The 21,448-nt window shown below is 41.7% G+C and overlaps 1 protein-coding gene across 46 annotated transcripts in view; it reads left to right on the top strand.

Moving 5' to 3' along the window:
• Positions 1-21,448, top strand: part of KALRN (kalirin RhoGEF kinase) — a 694,928-nt gene that overhangs the window by 379,950 nt on the left and 293,530 nt on the right. For all 46 annotated transcript variants that reach the window (XR_012431622.1, XR_012431621.1, XR_012431625.1 and 43 more), the window contains 3 exons: positions 3,061-3,256; positions 12,713-12,879; positions 20,538-20,657. Coding sequence is in view for 38 of the 46 variants with exons in the window: in XM_015446332.4 (XP_015301818.2) it covers positions 3,061-3,256; positions 12,713-12,879; positions 20,538-20,657 (483 nt within the window). In the remaining 8 variants the exon portion in view is untranslated. The remainder of the gene's footprint in view (positions 1-3,060; positions 3,257-12,712; positions 12,880-20,537; positions 20,658-21,448) is intronic.

The following is a 21,448-nucleotide window of genomic DNA, read 5'->3' as shown; positions in this document are numbered from 1 at the left end:
GGCCAGAAAATGGAGTAAAAATTGTGGTTTGGGCTATTTTCCATATATTATCCAATAAAGAACTTACATCCAGAATATATTTAGAACTTTTACAAATCTACAATGAAAAATTAATTAACTCAATTTTTTAAAAAGGGCAAAAGACTTGAAAAGACATCTTACAAAAGTAGATGTACAAATGGTCAATAAGCATTTGAAAATGTTCTCACCATCATGAGTCATCAGGAAAATACAACTTAAAACCATAATGAAACAGCGCTTCACACCTCCTAGCATGGCTAAAATTAAATAGACTGATAATGCCAAATGATGGTGAGGGTAGAGCAACTGGAACTTGAATACATTGCTACTGGGAATGTAAAATATTACAATCATTTTAAGGAACTCTGATGGTTCCCTTATAAAGTTGAACATACACCTACCCTATGGCCTATATATAATTCCACCCCTAGGTAATTATGCAAGAGCAATGAAAACCTATGTCCCCAGAAAGACATCTACAAGAACTTTCACATCAACCTTATTCATATGAGCTAAACACTGGAAACAACCCAAGAATTCATTAGGAGGAGAATGGATAAACACATTGTGGCCTATCTATACAATGGTACTCTATTCAGCTGTAGCAAGGAATGAACCATGCATACACACAGCCACATGAATGAATCTTGATACAACATGTTGTGAAAAAACCAAATGTTAAAAATATATATTCTGTATGATTTCATTCGTATGAAATTCAAGAATAGGCAAAACTATATCTATGATGATAGAAATCAGAAATTGGTACCTAGTTGTGGGTTGGGGAGGGGAGGAATGGATTGGAAGGGGGCACAAGTAGGTTCTCTAGAGTGATGGAAGGCTCTATAGTTTAATTTTGGCAATGACTACATGGGTGTATAAAATTGTCAAGACTCAGAACTGAATGCTTAAAATATGTGTATTTTGTATGTAAATTATACATCAGTTTTAAAAATACAGTAACGAAAAAAGATATTTACAGGCCTAGTTCTATAAAAACTATAAAAGCCTATTTATATTTTAAATTATGCTTTAAAAAAAAAAAAAAAAGAAATAGGGTCTCTATCACTGAAGCTGGAGTGCAGTGGCATAATAATTGCTCACTGCAACCTTGAACTCCTGGGCTCAAGTGATTCTCCTGCCTCAGCCTCCCAAGTTGCAAGGACAACAGGTGCATGCCACCATGCCTGGCTAATTTATTATTATTTGTTTTGGAGAGACAGGGTCTCACTGCATGGACCAGGCTGGTCTTGAACTCCTGGCCTCAAGTGATCCTCCCACCTTGGCCTCCCAAAGCACTGGGATTATAGGCACAAGCCACTGCACCCAGGCTAAATTATCTTTTTAAAAATAATCTCTTTTAGTCTCATGAGTCTAACCCCGTTCTCGAGTTAAGAGAATGAAGTACTCTTCAAAGATGGGGCTACAACAAAAACCTACGTTGCCTGTCAACCCACTGGTTCCTGGATCCCCCAAGGACGCCCCGCAATAAGTAATGCTGGGTTTTCCTGCTGAGCTCAGCAGTTCTCTCAATTGACCTGAAAAGATATGGGGTGTGAAGTGAGAACCTAGGGCAGCGAGGGTGATATTTTCAATGTCCCCATTTCTGCTTCAAAGAGAGCAAGTACAATTTAACCTGTTTCTATTTTGCTTGAAGAAGGGTCTTGCTGTTAGACAAAAATGAAATCCTGTGACCCATGGCTTTCCCATCCCAGCATGTGTGCCCCAGCATGGGATATAAGAGCACTGCTCCCACTTGCTTCGGTCCATCGTCTGTCTCCCTGTGTCACTGATGCTCCTGGAGCAGCAGTTTTTGATAACTTGGAAGGTTATGCCATGTGGGAGCTGGCATGAGACCCAGCATCATGAAAACTACTCAACTAAGGCTCTGGGATATATGCTTAGATGGCCTGGGCCATCCTGGGAATGTGTGACCTGGAGTGACACTTTCCTATTCTGAGAAAAGAGGATGACAGTACGCATGCTGTCGCCTTTACAGGGGTGTCATGGGGGTAGCACAAGATAGCAGATCTGAAAACCATGTTTACAAACTTTTAATTTTGATTCACACCGGTGGAGTTATCTAGTTCAGTCTTCTGAGTTCCTAGTCTGTGGATGATTGCAGAGATTGTAAAGGAAGTATAGGATTTAGTCCCTATTTGCAGAAAACTGAGAGTAGACCTGGTGAAGTCATGTGAGTTAAGGTGTAGAGAAATGAACAATTAGCAAGTTGCTATTGGGGCAATGTTTCCATTCATTACATGCTTTACTATTCATTAGAATAATGAATGCCTTTCAATTGATTAAATCTGCTTGAATTTCTGGAGGTATGCTACACATTTATATTTTGTTTAGTGTTTAGTCACTATTTTTAGGTGTCAACTTTTGTAATAGAAGGACAGAATGTTGCACAATACAACATGGGAATCAGAGTAGGACCCCTGGGTTTGATGGACACTACTCTTTAACTGATTGTGTAACTTTGGGCTATTCACCAGGCTTTTCTAGCCCTCTGTTTCTGTTTCTGAAATAAACTCGCTACTTAATTTCTGAGAACCTCTTTAGTTATGAAAAATACAGCAACCACTGTGGGATGGTAGACAAAGTCTTTGCAGTTAGTAGAAGAACTTTATCTGTCTCTGGCAGGTTAAATCACCCCATCTGTCTGTGTGAGGGTCAACTTCCTCTTCTAGAAGATGGACCTGTGGATCTCCATCATGCCTGCCTCACTGGCTTATTGTGAGGATTGAACAGCAAGGAGTATGCAAAAACTCTATAAGCCATAATTCATAATATAAACGTTTGCTGCTGTTCCTTTGCTGTTGCTACAGGCATTGAAAAACCTAGAGAGCACTCTTGGAACCATGTATACAAGAGTGCATGGCAATGTTGCTTAAATAGTCTAAGGGTTGAAGAATTCCAAAGCAGAGACTTATCTGAGGGCTGGATTCATGAATAAGGCTTGGAATCGTAAGTCTAAACCTAACATTCTCTCGTGGACCTGGTGAGCCTGTGCTGACGACAGTGGTTCCCTCACAGGTGACAGCAGAGCTAGACGCCTGGAATGAAGACTTGCTTCGGCAGATGAATGACTTCAACACAGAGGACCTAACCCTGGCAGAACAGCGGCTGCAGCGCCACACAGAACGGAAGCTAGCCATGAACAACATGACTTTTGAGGTCATCCAGCAGGGACAGGATCTGCACCAGTACATCATGGAGGTCCAGGCATCAGGTGGGTGACCTCGCTCATTCTTCTGGCAGGGGAGATGATGAAAACAAGCATACCAGCTAGCCTGCAAGGAGCACTGCCACATCGTTTATTCATTTTATTCCTACAGCTACAAAGAATAGAGACTTCTACCCACATTAAAAAAAAAAAGAAAGGAAACGAGACCAGGTGTGGTGGCTCATGCCTGTAATCCCAGCATTTTGGAAGGCTGAGGTGGGTGGATCATTTGAGGTCAGGAGTTCAAGAGCAGCCTGGCCAACATGGTGAAACCCCATGTCTACTAAAAATACAAAAATTATCCAGGTGTGGTGGTGGACGCCTGTAATCCCAGCTACTCGGGAGGCTGAGGCAGGAGAATCTCTTCAACCTGGGAGATGGAGACTGCAGTGAGCAGAGACCATGCCACTGCACTCGAGCCTGTGCAGGAGTCAGATGAAAAAAAAAAAAGAAACGGAAGCCATGAGAGCTGAAATAGTGCCCAAGGTTACCCAGTTAGGCTGTGCTCAAGTTGAGAATAGGGCCAGGGTCTGCTGGTCTGCAGAGAGTGAGAGAACCGATGATGGCAATCAGCACAGATTCCTTTAAAAAATAGTAGCCTGGAAAAACAAACCAGAAGCAGTCAGACATTCATATGGATTGTATTCACATGTGTAGCGGTTTCCTCTTCTGCTCCTGACCCCTGCTGCCAGCGCGCATTCTCTAGCCCTATCCTCTACTCCTAAGCTACCTCCTTGTCTCCTGTTCCTGCTTCTCAGTCTCCTCAATTTTAAATCACTGGTCTTTGGGTGAGTATAAGCAGTACTGATAAACATTTATGACAAGATCATATAATTTTGTAACTTCTCAGAAAAACATGGCTGAGTTACTCAGATTTAACTTCTTTTCCTGCTCAAGATTTATTCAAAATTTATCTAACAAGTGAGTGAGTCCTTATTATTATGCTTCCCACTCCCCAAGTCAGCCTTTGATGTTAGAATGAGAGAGCGCCATGGTGATCCACTGGTCCAGAAGAAAAGAAGTCACATGGCTGGTCACATCCCAGGGGAATGCTAGAGCCCATAACTCTACCTCCCAACCCACTCCACTGCCCTCCTACCCAGGTCCTTGTTGGCTCAGGTGCCTCACTCTCCAGCATGAGGTAGACAGGAACTAAGGCCATCAACTATAAAACGCAGTTGGGCCATGTCCCTGCTTATCCTGAAGGATATGGAAATCCTGAGATTGTTGGGGGGACCTTAGCAGTCATACTGAACTTTAAAGTACTGTGTTTCTTTTGATGACCTGAAAGAGTAAAGACCAGCTTTCAGGCCGGGCGCAGTGGCTCAAGCCTGTAATTCCAGCACTTTGGGAGGCCGAGACGGGCGGATCATGAGGTCAGGAGATCGAGACCATCCTGGCTAAAACGGTGAAACCCCGTCTCTACTAAAAAATACAAAAAACTAGCCGGGCGCGGTGGCAGGCGCCTGTAGTCCCAGCTACTCGGGAGGCTGAGGCAGGAGAATGGCGTAAACCCCGGAGGCGGAGCTTGCAGTGAGCTGAGATCCGGCCACTGCACTCCAGCCTGGGCGACAGGGCGAGACTCCGTCTCAAAAAACAAAACAAAACAAAACAAAACAACAAAAAAAAAAGACCAGCTTTCAAAGGGACTTCACTCCTGACCAGAGGAGAGACAGTCTAGTAAATTCTGTTCACTTTTGTCAACATAGTCTGTCCTTGAATTTTCATCTGTGCTGTGAACAGACTGCATCTGAGACCCAGGCCTGTTCACAGGTGTGCAGCTGAAACCCCAGGCCTATTCACAGGTATGCAGCTAGTGCTCTGTGTAGTCCCAGGAAGGGCTACTCACCTTGCAGTCTGTCTGGGGACTTTTTTTAAATGACAGTGCCCAGGCCCCATGCCCTGATATTCTGATTTAACTACCTCTAAATGAAACTTGGGCAACAGCAAAAAGGTGATTCAACTGTGTGGCCAGGGCCAAGAACCACTGCTTTTAATCGTGATAATTAAGCCACAACAGCTGACATCTCCAGAATGACCTAGGACAGTGGCTCTCAAAATGTGATCCCCATATCAGCAGCATTAGCATCACCTGAGGATATGTTTGAAATGTGAGTTCAAGGGCCATACCTGAACCCATTACATCAGAATCTCATAACATAAATGTTTGCTGTGGTTCCTTTGCTGTTGCTGTAGGCATTGAAACAGCGCATACTCTTAAAGCCCTGTATACAAGAGTACGTGGCAATGTTGCTTAGATAGTCTAAGGGTCAAAGAATTCCAAAGCAGAGACTGATCTGAGGGGTGGATTCATTAATAAGGCAGTGTTGCTTAAATAGTCTATGGGTGAGCAGAGTGTGGCCCAGCAATCTGTGGTTCAATTAGCCCTCCAGGTGATTTTGTGCACCACTGACCTAGCATGTTGCTACTCAGTGTGGGCCCTGGGCCCAGCAGCGCCAGCATCACTTGGGAGCAGATTAGGAATGCAAAATCGCTGGCCTTATCCCAGACTTGTGAATCTGAAAGTATATGTTAATGAAATCTCCAGGTAAATGGTGTGTACATTAAAATTTGGAAGTCAGTGTTCTAGGACATGGACTGTACCTTATTAGGGAAGTGGGGGAAACCATAATCCCTTCTCTGTGATTGGGAATCTTACCTGGACTCGGCATTTAGCCCCATGACCTGCCCTCATGGTACTCACTGTAGCTGTCTATGCAGCTACGACTGGGAACCATAAGAGAATGCAGACACAGCATCTAGCAGAGAGACGGGCAGAGAAGCTATGCAGGGATGCTCACCCTTCATCTCTCATGGTGGATGTGTCCAGCAGGAAAACGAGCCTTGTCTGCCTGGACACCTGCAGCACTTACTACCAGGGTGCTGACGTGACCCTGAGCAAGCCAACCTCTGTCCCAAGAGCCAAGTATCCATAGTAACAGAAAGATTACTGGGAGCTGGAAGTCCCTGAGGACTGCTTGTGGCTGAGGTGGGCTGTGCTTGGCGTCCACCTAAACCATGAGGGCTGAGTGGGTGAAAACACCCCAGGCAGATGGGCTGCCCACCCCCACAATATCCTGTTCTAGAAATGAGCTTTGTCAAAAGAGGTTTGATTGGCCTCTTCAGCGCCTCTTACTGAGGCTGGCTGTTCTCCTGCTCCTACCACAGCTAGCTGTTCAGTCTGGCGTATACCATGAGGCTTTCAAGAGAATGAATCCAGGGGTTTTAGGAATGCTCACTCCCTGTCTATGGCTGAATGCCTGGTTCTGCAGGGGAGGCATCTAACTTACCTCTGGGCTTAGGGAAATGGAGGGTAGATTCACACCAGAGCTGGAGGGCGGGGTTGGGGTAAGAGGTGAGCCCAGGTGGGCCTTGACCCCCAGTGGCTGAGGAATGTAAGACTTCAGAGACACAGGACTGAGGCAATAAATGGCTTGGGGAGTTACAGTCTTTGTTTAATGGACTGTATTTGGACTAAAGGTAAAATAAACTGTAGTCTTAGAAAAAGGACAATTAGCAATGTTAAAACTTTTGTTGGTGTTTAGTCCATGTTGAATAAGGGCTTATGCTTTGATTTTGTAGTAGCAAATGGAACTAGGCAATTTTTATATGCTTCTTTTCAAGTGTGAAGTTTCTAATACTGAGCCAGGCTCTACTAAATCGCTCTGGTGTACCTACAACTGTAACCAAAGCAAAAGCCTTTGCTTAACTTAACATCAGGCTCAGGAATAGAGTAAATAGGAACAATTTCTTAATTTGCTCATTGTTCTTTCCTCACTATGGAATCATCTATTTGAACCTCAAGTTGCGAGGTGGTAGGTTTTGCTGAAAGAAGTTGGGGGAAACATGCTGGCTGAATTCAAGGTCCAGTTCCACCAACTAGCAGTCTGATTTTGGAAGTCCCTTTTCTCTTTAGACTTTAGTTTCTTCTTCTGTCTAGTGTGGCAGGCCTTGATTCCTAAGGTTCCCTCCAGTTCTCACTTTCCGTAATTCAGCCTAACTGCCCTCATTGGCCAGGCCATACTTCTTCTCTCCCATGAAATCTGACCATGCAACTGTTACACTTGACTCGAGGAGTAAAACAAGAGTGACATACCCTATGGATATGTTGTTTTTGTGATTTACTCAAAGCATCAACTTCTCTCTTTATACAATGTTCGTAAATGAGAAATCTCTGGAGTCTGTTGCCATGATACTTAAAATTTACTTTGCCTGAGAAGAGCCCAACCCCAACTTTAAAAAATAAATAAATTCTTAAAATAAATTAAGTTTTGTGAGGATCACTCTTCTCCTTGAGCGTAAAGGCTAGAATACAAAATCAAGAGGAAATCCTGGGTTGAAATCCCGGCCGCACCTCTTAGGACCTGAGTGTCCTTGTATGTATTCACCTGTCTCTCTAAACCTTGCCTTCCTCTTAAAAGTAGTGATCTTCAGAATCCTTACCACATAGGGTCATGTGAGGATGAAGTGGGATAACACGGGAGGATGGAAAGGGTTCAGTGAAACTTGGCAACTAGTATATGTTGTACTCCTAGCACATGCTATGTTCTGTTGAAGTTATTTGTGTTCCTGTAGTTTTTTCAGCAGCATGAAGGAACAAATTCTTTCTTCCCTCTTTCCATTCCCAGCATCTAGCAGAGCCAGTGTCTTGTGCCTAGCAAGTTCTTAATAGTAACGTTTGCTGAATTAATCAAGAATGAACATCAATGTGGGTGGAACACATGTAGGTAAAAATAATGGAGCACAAATAATTTTACTAGTGTCAAAAAGGAAAGAAAAAAAATCTGGGTTTTTTATTATTATTATTATTTTCAACATGAAAGCTACTCTGGGGTTAATAGGAATGTGGATCTGAGGGGCTGAGAGGAGGGGAAGAAGAAACCTTGACATAAAACAATGGTTCTTAACCTGGCTGTAGATTGAGAATCACCTGGGAACTTCTTAAAAATACCAATGTCTGGGCCCCATCCCTCAGGGACTCTTAGTTAATTGGTCTGGTGTGGGCCCAGATTTTTTTTTAACTTCCCAGGTGATTTTAAGGTACAACCAGTGTTGAGAACACTGATCTCAAAACCTCATTAAAGGACTTTGTAATTTCTGAACTGTTAGGTAGACGGAGTGACACAGAAAGAGGAATGGACAGGGGAGGAGAAAAGAAAGAGAAAAGAAGATGTTCTGTATCTGAGGCAGATACCGATATTTAAAGAACATAGTTTTTAAAAACGTGTTACAAGTATGGGCAGCATAGCCAGAAATATCTGAATCTTACTCTAGACCATGGTCACCTCTTTCCTTGAGGAAATTAAAGTGGTACCCTCATCTGGTAACAAACGAAAGCAAACTAATGCTTATCGTTGTTAGCTGTGGCTTTTAGCCCTAAACAAACACCAATGCAGAGCATTCGCTAAGTGTAGCAGAAGGAATATCTCTGTTTCCCCAGGTTTCTGGCCATTGTACCATCTTATCCAGTGGTTCATAATCTTGGTTGCATGTTAGAATCATGCCTGGAGGTTTAAGACTTACTAATGGCTGGGTCCCGACCACAGAGATTCTGAGGTTATTGGTCTGGGGTGTGGTTAGGACATGGTGATTTAAAAAAAAATTCTCCAGCTGATACTTGGGAGGCTGAGGCAGGAGAATCGCTTGAACCCAGGAGGCAGAGGTTGCAGTGAGCCGAGATCGCGCCACTGCACTCCAGCTTGGGTGACGCAGCAAAACTCAGTCTAAAAGAAAAAAAAAATTATCTGCTGAATCTGATGTGAGCCAGGGTTGAGAGAAGCAGTCTAACAGCATTAAAGCCACCATAGTTTCCAATGATATACATTAGGCAAGTACATAAACACCTGTCAGTAAGGTTTTATATTTACATTTTGTACAAGCCATTCAATAGTTCCATCAGCAATCAAAAGTGTATTCGTTATAATTTCTCTGAGGGAGAGGAAAAAGGGAGAAAATGAATATTTTAAGCCTACTAGATGCCAAGCACTGTATACATTGTATCTCACTTAGTTCTCACAACATCCCTGAGAAGTCCTCCTTGTGATTCCCATTTTACAGACAAGGCAACCCGGGCTCAGAGAGGGTGAGAAGCTCAGAGTCTCTCCATTCATAGCATACAGAGCAAACCTAAGCCAGTTCTTCCCCCAAGCTCTCAGGTACTTTCCACCACAGCATATGACCTCAGTTCTCTAAAGAGGCTCGTTTGTTCATTGATTAGGTATTTATTGGATGATATGAATGAAGCATTGTGCTAGGGCCTGAAGAGGCAGAGATGGGTAAGACTGACATGGCCCTGGCGTCGGGAAGCCTGCATTCCTGGGACAACATGGATAGGTTAATAAGGAACCAACCTGAATGGAAGTGTTCTGATTGGGGTATGGACACAGGAAATTGTGGGGGCAAATCAGAAAGAAGTCTCAAAAGAACTTTTTAAAAAGAGCCTGACAAATGATTTCCTCACAAATATATTCCACACTTGATGGAAAGAGGAAACATGTCTTTTCACATTTCTGAGAGCCCTTAAGAAAAACAGATATATCATTAGATTGAGAGCAGTAATGTCAACACAAGCAAACTCTGCCTGCTGCTGATTGACAGATATTTACCATTTGATGGGCTTTAACTGGTACTCGTGTCAGTGTGTTTGGGGGCAGTGGGAGAGGGGGTAATTTCTATTCTTCTAGGTGTGGCTGGAATAAATCTTCATGTTCCTCCCATTTACTCCATCCACAACATGATGTGTTCCTGAGGAGTGCAGAGGTACAATAAGGATTGTCTTCATCCATTTTATTTCCTGTGTTTATCTCACATGAAACAACCTCAAATGAGATGGATGAAAATGCAGGGACTGAGTCTCAGGACTTGCTGGGAGACTGCTCTGTTTGATGTCCTAAGCAGGTGGCTGTCCTCTTTGACAGGTAACATGTGGTGTGGCAGAGTTGAGCCATGAGGCTCACATAGAAAGACATTTGCCCAAGCCCAGCGTCCTGAACACCAGAGACACATGCAGAATGAGTATGAGCTACAGCAAATCCGCATCGAGACCGGAAGTGAGAAAGAGCATCTGCTTCTGCAGATGGATCTTAAATTGCATTTCCAGAAAGTAAAGATAAGAGTCAGGGGTCATCCCACTATGCCAAGCACTGCAGAGGTAGAAATTTTGTGTTCTTACTTTTTATTTCAGTCAAGGAGATGCTCTACCTCATCCCCTTGGTAATTGAAAATAGTAACTGGAAGGAGTTGGCTGCCAAAAGAACAAGCCGTTCTTTTCTCTGTCTCCCACAGATATTTCAGGAGCTGGGACTTGGAATTATGAAACAGACACAAAAAAAAATAAACATGAAAAGATACTGAAATTATTACCATGTAACACCAGGAAAAAAAAATGTTCCCACTTTCCCATATTGTCCTTATATAAAACACTATTTTTGCCTCCAGAGATAAATTTTCTTTAGCATGTACAGACTTTCCTTATACACCCCCGACTATATGTTGCAGGTGTGTTGGTGGTGGCAGTGATGGATTTCTGATGGTGTGAGTAGAGTGATGGGGAAATCTCTCAAATGGGATTTATTTTTTAGGTAGCCATATGTTGAGACTGGCAGGCTCCTTTGGGTTTGATCCCCATGGAAGTACACTACCTTTTGGTGACTTATCTGCGGGGCTTTTAAGTCTGAACCCCATCATTGGTTGAGATCCTGTCCTTCAGCATCACAGACAAAGTGTCAGCATCGGGACCAAAGCTGCACTGGGTCTAGATTGTTGGATGAGGAGCCGGGGAAAGGACTTGGACAGAACTAAGAAGCTGCAGAGCCAGGTGGACTCAGGGATCAGAAGAAGCAAGCAGTCCAGAGTTAGGATTTTCCTAGAGCTAAGGATCTGAACAAGGCCGAATAAGAAATATGTAGACTATCCAAATCAAGAAACAACATGGGCCACAACTTGCAACAAGTCGGAGACATTTAGAAACCAAGAGGGCATGAATGTGAGAAGGCAGAAAGTTAAAAGTTTAAGGTAAGAGTCAGGAGTCAGGAAAGCCACAGGACTAAGCAGCAGTGGTCTGTATTTATTGTGTATCATGTATACACAGTAATATGTATATATGAGAGATATTTTACATGCATCATCCCATTTAATCCCACAAGTTTAGGAGGTAGGTAGCTTATGAAGTAGGTAGGTAGGTAAATTCATATTTTACGTATGAGCAAAATTAGGCTTCTGAGAGTCTAGATCACTTGCCCAAGGTCAGGATTCCAACTCAGGACTATTCCAAAGCTAGTACACTTTCATGTAGTCTTTGAGAGCCAAGTAAGGAATCGAATTCAAGTTACTAGTGGAGAGAAGGACTTTGATTACTAAGACAGTTCCTTTGCTCTCTCACCGAGTTCGTTAATTTCTGAGGCAGAAATTTATTTGATGAAGGCTACCTGGGCCTGCTGATGATAATGTATAAATAGGAGAACTGGCATGGTGAAGAGAGGAAGTGTATGTGTGCACCTGTGCTCATGAGTTGGGAAAAGTATATAGGAAAAGTAAGACAAGGAGGTAAACAAAGAATGGGGCCACAGCTTCTGGCTGGCATATATTGACTCAAGGTTCCCATTACAGGTCAGATCGTTGACAGTTTATTAATGTTGGATGGTTTATACATAAACCTTGAGAACACTTGTCAGTGACTGGCTGGGTTTACTAATTATAAACCAGTAGAAAAACACTGAGCAAACTCTCCTTGTGTGGGCACAACTTTAATGTGAAGCTCTTTCTAAACGGATAAGCACTCATTATCCCTGTGGTATATTGCTGGGTTGTATTTATTAGGTGTGTTTGCCTGCGTTTTATAAATAATATATGACAGCTAGCTTATATTTCTAACAGTTCCTGTTTTTAGAGAACCTAAGTAGTTGGCTAATAAAATCACCACTGTCCATGTGCAACCCTTGCGGGGAATTTAAAATTAATTTTTAAAAATCACTATTGTGTAGCTATTCTCGTTGGAGTGAACTTACCATCTAATGATAAATTATATCTGACCAGCTAAAAAAAGAAGTGTGTCGTTGGCAGAAGTACTGGGACAGTCTTTTGGTTTGGTTTTTGATTTTCCAATATGATTTAGAGGCTTGTTTGTGAATATTCTGGGTGTTGGCAAATCCCCCAGCAGGAATTGCTGGGTGCTGTTGTGTCTAGGGTTGGACCTCTATATAACTCTAATTCCTGTTGATAATAAGGAGCTGATCATCCATTGAATTCTCAGGCAAAGGATCCGTTGATACAAAAGAGATGGCATAATTTTAGCATCCCAAACATGGGTGCATTGTGGTGCTCAGTTTCACAGAGGAATGTTTAGAGTTTGGGAGGGTATGAATAATGACTGTTTCCAAATTCCAGTTTTCTTATGCATATTGAAAGGAATGTAACCTTCACAGTACTAGCTGGTTTTTAATTGTTTTCATTTTTTAAAATCAGGAATTGAGTTGATCTGTGAAAAAGACATTGATCTGGCAGCCCAGGTGCAAGAGTTATTGGAATTTCTCCATGAGAAGCAGCATGAATTGGAGCTCAATGCGGAGCAGACTCATAAGCGGCTAGAGCAGTGCCTCCAGTTACGGCACCTCCAGGCTGAAGTCAAACAGGTAAGCCTGGCCCCTTCTTCCTTCAGCCTGGGTTTCTCAGCCAGCCAAGCCTGACCTGGGACCTGCTCCTGATACGAGGTAAGGCATACAGAGCCACAGGTGCCCCTTTAAGTAACCAGCACTTCGAAAATAGGTAAGTTAAGGACTACTTGTATTAGTTTCTGAAAACTTGGCTGCAGTAACAAATAGACCCAATGATCCAATGGCTCAAACAACAAATGCTTGATTTCTCGCTTACATGACAATCCATTCCAGATTTGTCCTCAGTCACTGAATCTATTCTTTCTTTCTGTCCTCAATCCTGTCAAGCAGTCCATGGGAAATATACAAATCCTTTATCAATAAACATATTTAGGATATAGAGTCAGGTTAATTAATTTGGGGCACCCGTATGCCTGACATATAGTTAATATTCAGTAACTAGTAGCAATTACCATCACTATTTCCAAAGTGTGTATGGTTATTATAGGAAACTTTTCTTGCCATATTAAAGTTGATTTTAAAAAGGAAAAAGCTTATCTGCATGAAGCATTATGCTAGGCGTTTTATGCTTAATCTCTAGGAATCTGTGGGAACATACACACAATGACCAATGTCACATTTTAAAAATAGTACAGGCCAGGCATGGTGGTTCATACCTGTAGTCCCAGCACTTTGGGAGGCCAAGGCAAGAGAGTCACTTGAGGCCAGCAGTTTAAGACCAACCTGGACAACATGGTGAGACTGCACAAAAAATGTTCAATATTAGCTGAATGTGGTGGCACATGCCTGTGGTCCCAGCTAATTGGGAGGCTAAGGAAGAAGGATCGCTTGAGTCCAGGAGTTTGAAGCTGCAGTGAGCTATGGTCATGTCACTGCACTCCAGCCTGGATGACAGTGCAAGACCCTGTTTCCAAAAAATAAAAATTACAAAAAGTACATATATTAAGAACAGACTAAGTGGTAATTGTTTTAATTTGCTATTTGTACGAAGGTGGGGGTGAAGAAGTAAAAGTATAATAATAGTTCCATTTTGTTGAGTGCTGTGGGTGTGTTACACACATCTTCATCCATCCTCACAACCATTCTCTGAAGTAGACTTTATTCCCATTTTATAGATGAGGCCACTGAAGCTTAAGAGGTCAGCAGACCACGATCACCCTGAGGAGAGAGCACATCACCGCTCTCCACAGGTCCCAGAGGGGTTCCCAGCAGGGCAGGTACCACATCACTCCTGTGGTTGCCCCTTTCTGCCCCATTCTACCCAAATCATCCTAAGCAAAGAAGCATCTTTTAAACACGTTTTTTTCTTGTCTATAGTGGCTGCTGGAGCTTTTACCTTTTTTCTTCAGGAAACCATAGCTCATCATGCTGGAACTTTTAGAATTAAGCCTTTTGATTTAGTATGAGGGCCAAAAACATCTTATTTTGTTTAATTGTTGCTTGATTCCTTATATTAAAGGTATTCCTTCCTCCAATGCCTCTGTCTTAGTTATTATATTGTTATTTATTATAAGTCTATCTTCTCCACTCCCCATCTCTTCCAATCAGTGCTGAGCTATAGCCCACACACGTCATGCTAAAGATCTGTATTCCGTGCAGATTACATTCCTGAGCCCCAAGCAAGGCAGGGTTATAGTGCTGCCCTCCAGGTTGTTTCTGCTTAATGACACTGGGATCAAACCTGAGTCTCCAGAGAGACATGTTATTTATAAGGACTTGATGGAAATCCTAGCAGGCCCAGAACAATAATGAGTATGCAAATTCTGCGACTTAGTAGTTAAGGCTGGACTTTCTTTTCATATGAGAAATCCTTTCTCATTTATAATCTCATTTTAAGAGAACATACCCATGGGGAGAAGTGGTGTTATGCTTACTTTTCAAATGAGGAAACTAAGGTACCATAGGGTTAGTGCTCCCCAAGCCCTCTTGACTAGTCAGCTGAAACTTCAGCCCAGGCCTCCTAAATCCAAGGTCCTACAGTTTGCCTCTGCTGGCCCCGACTCTTGCCATGTGGTCCCAGGAGAAATAGAAGCCCTCCAACGTTATGTGAAGTGAAGTGGGCCAGGCACAGAAATACTACACGCATGTGGGAGCTAAAAAAGTGGATCTCATAGAAGTGGAGAGTAGAATAGTGGCTATCAGAGGTAGAGAAGGGTAGAGGGGAGGGGATGATAAAGAGAGGTTGGTTAATGGGGACAAAATTATAGTTAGAAGGAATACGTTCTAGTGTGGTATAGTACAGTAGGGTGACTATAGTTAACAACAATTTATTGTATATTTCAAAATAGCTAAAAGAAAGGAATTTGAATGTTTCCAACACAAATAAATGAGGTGATGGTTATCCCAGTTACAATGTACACTACACATGGTATATCTGTATCAAAATATCACATGTATCCCGTAAATATGTACAATTATGTTTATCAATTCAAAATTTAAAATAAGAATCCTTCTAGCTGAATGGCCTTAGGTTTTCCTGACCTCAGCAGTACCATGTATGAGAGGACAGGAGCAGGCATAGCCTAAGCTTGATGGAGAGGGTGGCACCTGTCTGAGGTCAGCAAGGCTCCAGCAGGTCATCGAAGTCCTCTGCTGCACCTACTTGGTTATTTCCATCAGTGGAAGGTGGCAGGAATGACCGTCTGAACAAAACATAACAGGAAAATCATTCCTCTTTGACTTTGAAATGAAATATATAAATTTGCTTTTGTTCCTGATTTTTCATTTATTTTTCTCCAGCACCAGTGGTAGATTCAGCTCCCTAATTCTCTTTTCCTTGGCTGATATTAAAATAGAAATGTATTCATTCTCCAATTACACATCCTATATAGGAGGAGACTGGGCTGATGATAAGTATTTCGTTAAATAGGGAAGTGGACTGTCTATATATAAATAATCTGGGGTGGACTAATATCTATATACATTCCCATTTATAATATCACGAGTGGGGAGACAAAAAAGGAATTCTTCTGTGGGGGTGGGAAGATTCCTTATTTCTACCGTGACAAAAATGACACACTGTGGGATTGTCATTCAAGACTGTACAAAATTGCTCAAACGGATTCTCAGGAAATCTACCAAGCCCTTTGCAAAGGGCATTGGTCCTCAAGGTGCCAAGGGACTGCTGCTTGGTTAAGCCACCATGCCTCATTAGACAGGCTTGTTTTCCTTGTCAGTGTAGGCTCTTTCCTTAGGGAGCCCTCTGATCCAGTTTCAGAGAAGGCATTTGTATTTGATGGAAATTGGTGGAGCAGGAAATATTGATTTGGAAGCTGTTGACTCTTGGAAAAAGGGAGTTAATTTAGATGTCGGTATTGATCAGTGAGGCTAAATTTAGATAGTAGCTTGAGAGTCTCTTTTGAATATAGTCTCAAAAAAGAAAGAAAGAAAAAGGACACTTTAATTGAAATGCCATTAATGGGGGCAGAAAGGGAGAAGACAATAATAGATTATGATACAACTATGTCATTAGAGCTCATAGATTAAAGGTTTAGATTTGATCATGGCCCATCATAACCTTAAGTGTAGTTTTACCAAAATAATATTAAACTGAAGTACTGAAAAGTAAGGAAGGCACAGACATTAGACTAAAAATTATATTAATGGACTCAAAAAAATGAAATTGATTGATGCAACTGATTTTCTTTCTGAGGGTTTATATAGGACTTTATATCTAAGATAGATAGCCCAAACACCCCTAGAGAAATGGTGGACCTTGAAGGGAAACCACTCCACTAATTACAGCCCATGGAGCAGATCCCTGGACCACTGAATGCCAAATTACTCTTCAACCCCCACAGAATGCTCTGATAGCTACCAGGAAAATTACTACTCTGGTGAAGATGACCTCACATCTATTAGATAATTCAGAAAGATTTGAAAGACCTACCTAATGAGCATAAAACTAAATGAATTTCCATATGTATTCCTGCAAAGCAGTGCATTTAGCAGAAAATAAGCTAAAATGGATTTGTAAAATGTTGTGTCTCTAAGCTATGAGGAAAGAAGTTATATTTATTTGATTACTAAAGACATTGGCTTAATTTCCTTCTTTGCACCAAATGCTGGCCAAAATTTGCATATAATCAAGATGGACATTTAGGACAAAGGAGAAAATATTAATGTGTCCTCATTCTCCTGTGGAGAATACTGTGTTCAGTTCTGTTGACTGAATATAAAAGAGAGGAATTGAAGTAGAGCCAAAAGAGGGGCAGCCAACAGGACAAGTACCATCCTTTTGTTTCAAAATGGAGATAATTAAGAGGACATATGGCCACAGTCTATAAACCATGAAGGATGAACATGTGCAGTCTCATAGACCATGGATTTTTCGAACTAAGGAATACTGGACATATGACAGGCTCCCTGCTACCATCTGAGGAACTGATTATTTTTCCTGTGGCTAGAGTTTCAGAAACAACTATGCCTTGTGATAAATCATCTATAATAGAGGTCCTTAGAGTCAGTTGCCTTGAGTACAACCTCATAGCTTTGCTGTAGGTGTGACCTTGAGAACACAGCCATCTACAGGCGACTTTCCAGTCTACATGGTTACAAGGCTCAGCCTGCCCAGCTTAAATGGCATCACCATTTGTGGATATCTTCATCCACTTATTCAAATCCATTCTCCGGACTTGGGCTTAGCTGAGCTTTCCTGGCCTGAAGAAGCAATAGATCTTCATGTACAGTTCCCCCTCAAGCTCAGACTGAGCTGAACTTTTGACCTAGCTCTTAAGTCCCCAAGCAGTGATATTCTTTCAGTCCTTCATTTCTACGTAACTGATTTTCTTGGACACCCTAGGGGCACTCTTTGAGTTTTGAAAGTAGTGTGGAATGTTAGAGCTGGAAATTATCTTTAAAGATCATCTAACCTATTGGCTAAATTGTTGCTTAAAATGTTTGATCAATGTCAATATTCATTTTACAGTTTGAAAAATACTTTTACATTAATTATTTTATTTTTTCTTTACCCCGAGCCTTATGCAAGGAAAGTGTTCACATTTTACAGATGAGAAAACTGAGCCTTGGGGAGCTTAAATGATGTTTGCAAGGTCACACAGCTCAAGATTAGTAGAACCAACGTTTTCTCATTTTAGTTATGATGTTTCTTAACTTGCACATATTTGTATGCTCACAGAAGACTAACTAGCCAGTTTTATGAACCTGGAAGATTAAAAATACCAGTAATAGAAAATTATACCAACAAGGGTTATCAGTGATCACAGTAAAAGGATAATGATGACAAAACAGCTAAGGAAGCTACATCACATCAGAATATGCCAGTAAGCTCATACAGACACTGGAATAAAGCTCTCTTCTCATTAAGAGAGGTATAAATAATCACCTTATTATCCAGCTTTTCTCCAAACTAAAAATCACCACCAGTACCATCATAATCATCAGACTTTACATTTTACGCATTGTTGCGTCAACCCTGCAATGCAGAAAAGGAAGGTACAATTATCCTTATTTTACAGATGAGAAAACTGAGGCTCAGAGGGGTTAAGTGATTTTTCCAGGTAAGTAAAAAGCCGCGTTTCTGACTCCATATGTTATGTTATTTTTCTGCTATGCCAGGTCTACGTCCAGGACTGACTCTTTCACAGGGATCAGCCCCACTCTGGAGCTAAGCCATGGATATAAACTACCATGCATTTTTAGCTTCCTAAAATCAAGTCTCCCACTTTAAAGTCCTGGAATGCCTTTTTAAACAGCATTTAGTAAATAAAAATGAACAAGGAAATGACGTGATATAATTTAAAAAGTAGGTACTGAAACCCATGATGTTTCTAAATGGGAAGCTGGTAAGTAGGGATCCCACCACCATAGCTATAATTCATGTTTCCTGTTGACTGAAACTGGAGAGAAAAATTTTCTAACAAAACTGAAGAGGTCCAAAGGGAGTCAAATTGTCCTACAGGCATTGATGTGTGATGCACTTGGAGAAGTCGTTTCGCTGACACCCTCAAATGAATCTTCAGACCAAACAAAATGCAGTAAATCATGGCAGAGGGATACCGTAAACTCCATTTCCCAAAGAGATGAGGCATTTGGGCATGCAGTCTATGAATGCATGCGCCCAAAGTTACAGGCAACTTTTCAAAATAATTAGCACCTCTAGGCAGCCAGCCACAGTCCACCAGTGACAACAGGGATTTCACGTGAACACCCTGAGCAGTTATTTCCTGTAACTAATTGCTTTACAGATTGGCATCTCATCTACAATCTGCCAGCCTGGCTGTGAATTAACATCTCAATCCAAGTAGCCCAGCTTTAGTGGGATTTATGACCTGATGTTATCTATGCACAATAAGGCATGAGTCATTTTTTGCCCAGGGATGAAATTTGAGAGGTGCCTATGAGTTATAGAGCACGAGACTAGGCTTGGTATTTTCTAATTGTTCAATGTGAGGAAGTAGAGGGGAGAAAAATATGAAAGCAAATCTGAAACAGATAGTGGTGTCTTTCTCCTTTGGCATGAGGTGACAGATGGGTGGTATTTACTGATCTTGAAATTTCAGAATAGCTTTTATTTCTTCTCCAAGCAAACTCTCAGACTCCCTAATAAGGAAAGTATTTGGCAGTGTTCTGGTGACTAGACACCAGGTAGGTTTTCAGAGCCTAACGCTTCCAGTTGCATTATTTGTTCTGACTTTATTAGCTGGATAATTTCCACATCCCTTTTTCACCTAGAACTCTCTAGACAGTGTCAGCTGTTTCTTCTTCTATCCTAATATTCCCTCATTGAGTTTTCTTTCTCCCAGTACTTGTTAACATCACATAGAAGTTGTATTCAGCCCTACCCATGGCCTCTAAATAATTTAAGTCGATTATATTATAGCTTACTCCCGTTTTTCTGATGATTCAGAAGATGGGTTATCCTATTTTGCTTGTTTTCTTTCTCTTTTCTCCTTTTTTGGGGTTGTTTACCTACTGAAGTTCAAACCTGCCTACCCTTGGTTATTTTGCAGGGTAGAGGAGATTAGACTCACTGCTCAGGTGTGACCTGGGTATACTCCATTACTTCAAAAACTACACCACACCCATTATATGCGAAGTACTGTGCTAGGTACCGTGTGAGACTAAAATATGACTAATATATTGTCCCAGATTTCAGGAAGTTTATGTTCTCAGGGGGGAATGAAACATAGGTTGAAATAAAGAAACCAGGAAGTCTGTGGTGAATACCATAAAGGTGGTACATGCAAAATGATATGCTCGCACTAGATGAAGATGAGATTGTTTCTAGCAGGAGAGATTAGGTGCAAAAGGTTTCCATAAGTTGTTGTTATTTGAACTGGACCTTATAAAAAAAGAAAAGGATACCAACAGATGGAATGTGTTTATTTATACCATCCTATGTTCCAGAAGGAAGTTTAGACATGTATACAGTACCACCATGTTAAGTAATGTTTACATTATGTGGGTGAGGAAATTGGGACGGGGGTGACGTGGAGCTGGGAATAAAGCAGGTACATAAAATAAGTACCTTATGGCACAGGTACTCTGTATGATTGGGGAGATGACCATTTAAATTATGGAGACCTTTGCTGTCCTCTCTCCAACAGAAGATAAATGATAGTGAGCTCTGTGTCTGAAGTCCCCGTGAGAAGAGGCAACAGCTCTGGGGAAACTGCGGAAGGCCATTCATCTGTGTGCTTGTCCCGATTCCCTAGGTCCTGGGATGGATCCGCAATGGAGAGTCAATGCTCAACGCCAGCCTGGTCAATGCCAGCTCTTTGTCCGAAGCAGAGCAGCTGCAGCGGGAGCACGAGCAGTTCCAGCTGGCCATCGAGGTAACACCCAAATCTGGCTGCACTGTCCTCCCTTCCCCTTTCTGCTCTGTACCTCAGGCAGGGGGATTCTCAGGTGTGGGTGTTCCTTCAGGCAGCGAAGGTAGAATGGTCCAGGGAGCCTCCCTCTTACCCAAAAATTAATGGGGAAGCAAATGCAGGGGTTCATCCTCCAGGGAGGCCTGGTGTTAGAAAACAAGTATTCACACTTCATATGAGAATCTTTGTTATCTATCTGTACCTTCAACCTTTAAGGCCACTGGTACATTGGTTTTTTTAATACATTCTAGATATGTACCATGTGAGGAAATGTAAAAGTAAAAGGTTAGAAGTCACTTCCAGTGAAGATCACTCAAGATTGAGGATAAACAAGTACAAAGGTCATTATAAATTAGGATCCTGTTTTTAACCATTTGGTTTACATGTAACCCTTAGATACTATTGTCAGAGTCTGCCTTTTAACAAGGATAATGAGCGTTGGAGCAGATTGCACCAGATATTTTTACCCCGCTGAAAGTAGTTGTTCAATAATGCTGGTAGAACAATATTTAAAGAATAAACTGCAACCAGAAGAAGTTCATCAACAGGGACTTTTTAGAAGGCTATTTAAAAATAAAACTTCATTTATGATAATCTAATATAAATTTTGTCTTGCTTTAAGTACCCTTAATTATCCTTTTATACTAGGACATTGTCCTTCCCAGAGAGACTTGAACTGATTGCTTTAGAGTGGTGTAGGAAAAAGAGTAGGAAATGGGACACGGGAACTATATTAAAAATAAAATAAGGTAATT

Source organism: Macaca fascicularis, chromosome 2 (assembly GCF_037993035.2).
Source record: "Macaca fascicularis isolate 582-1 chromosome 2, T2T-MFA8v1.1".
NCBI classification, from domain to species: Eukaryota; Metazoa; Chordata; class Mammalia; order Primates; family Cercopithecidae; genus Macaca; species Macaca fascicularis.
This window is presented reverse-complemented; position numbering and strand designations above follow the sequence as displayed.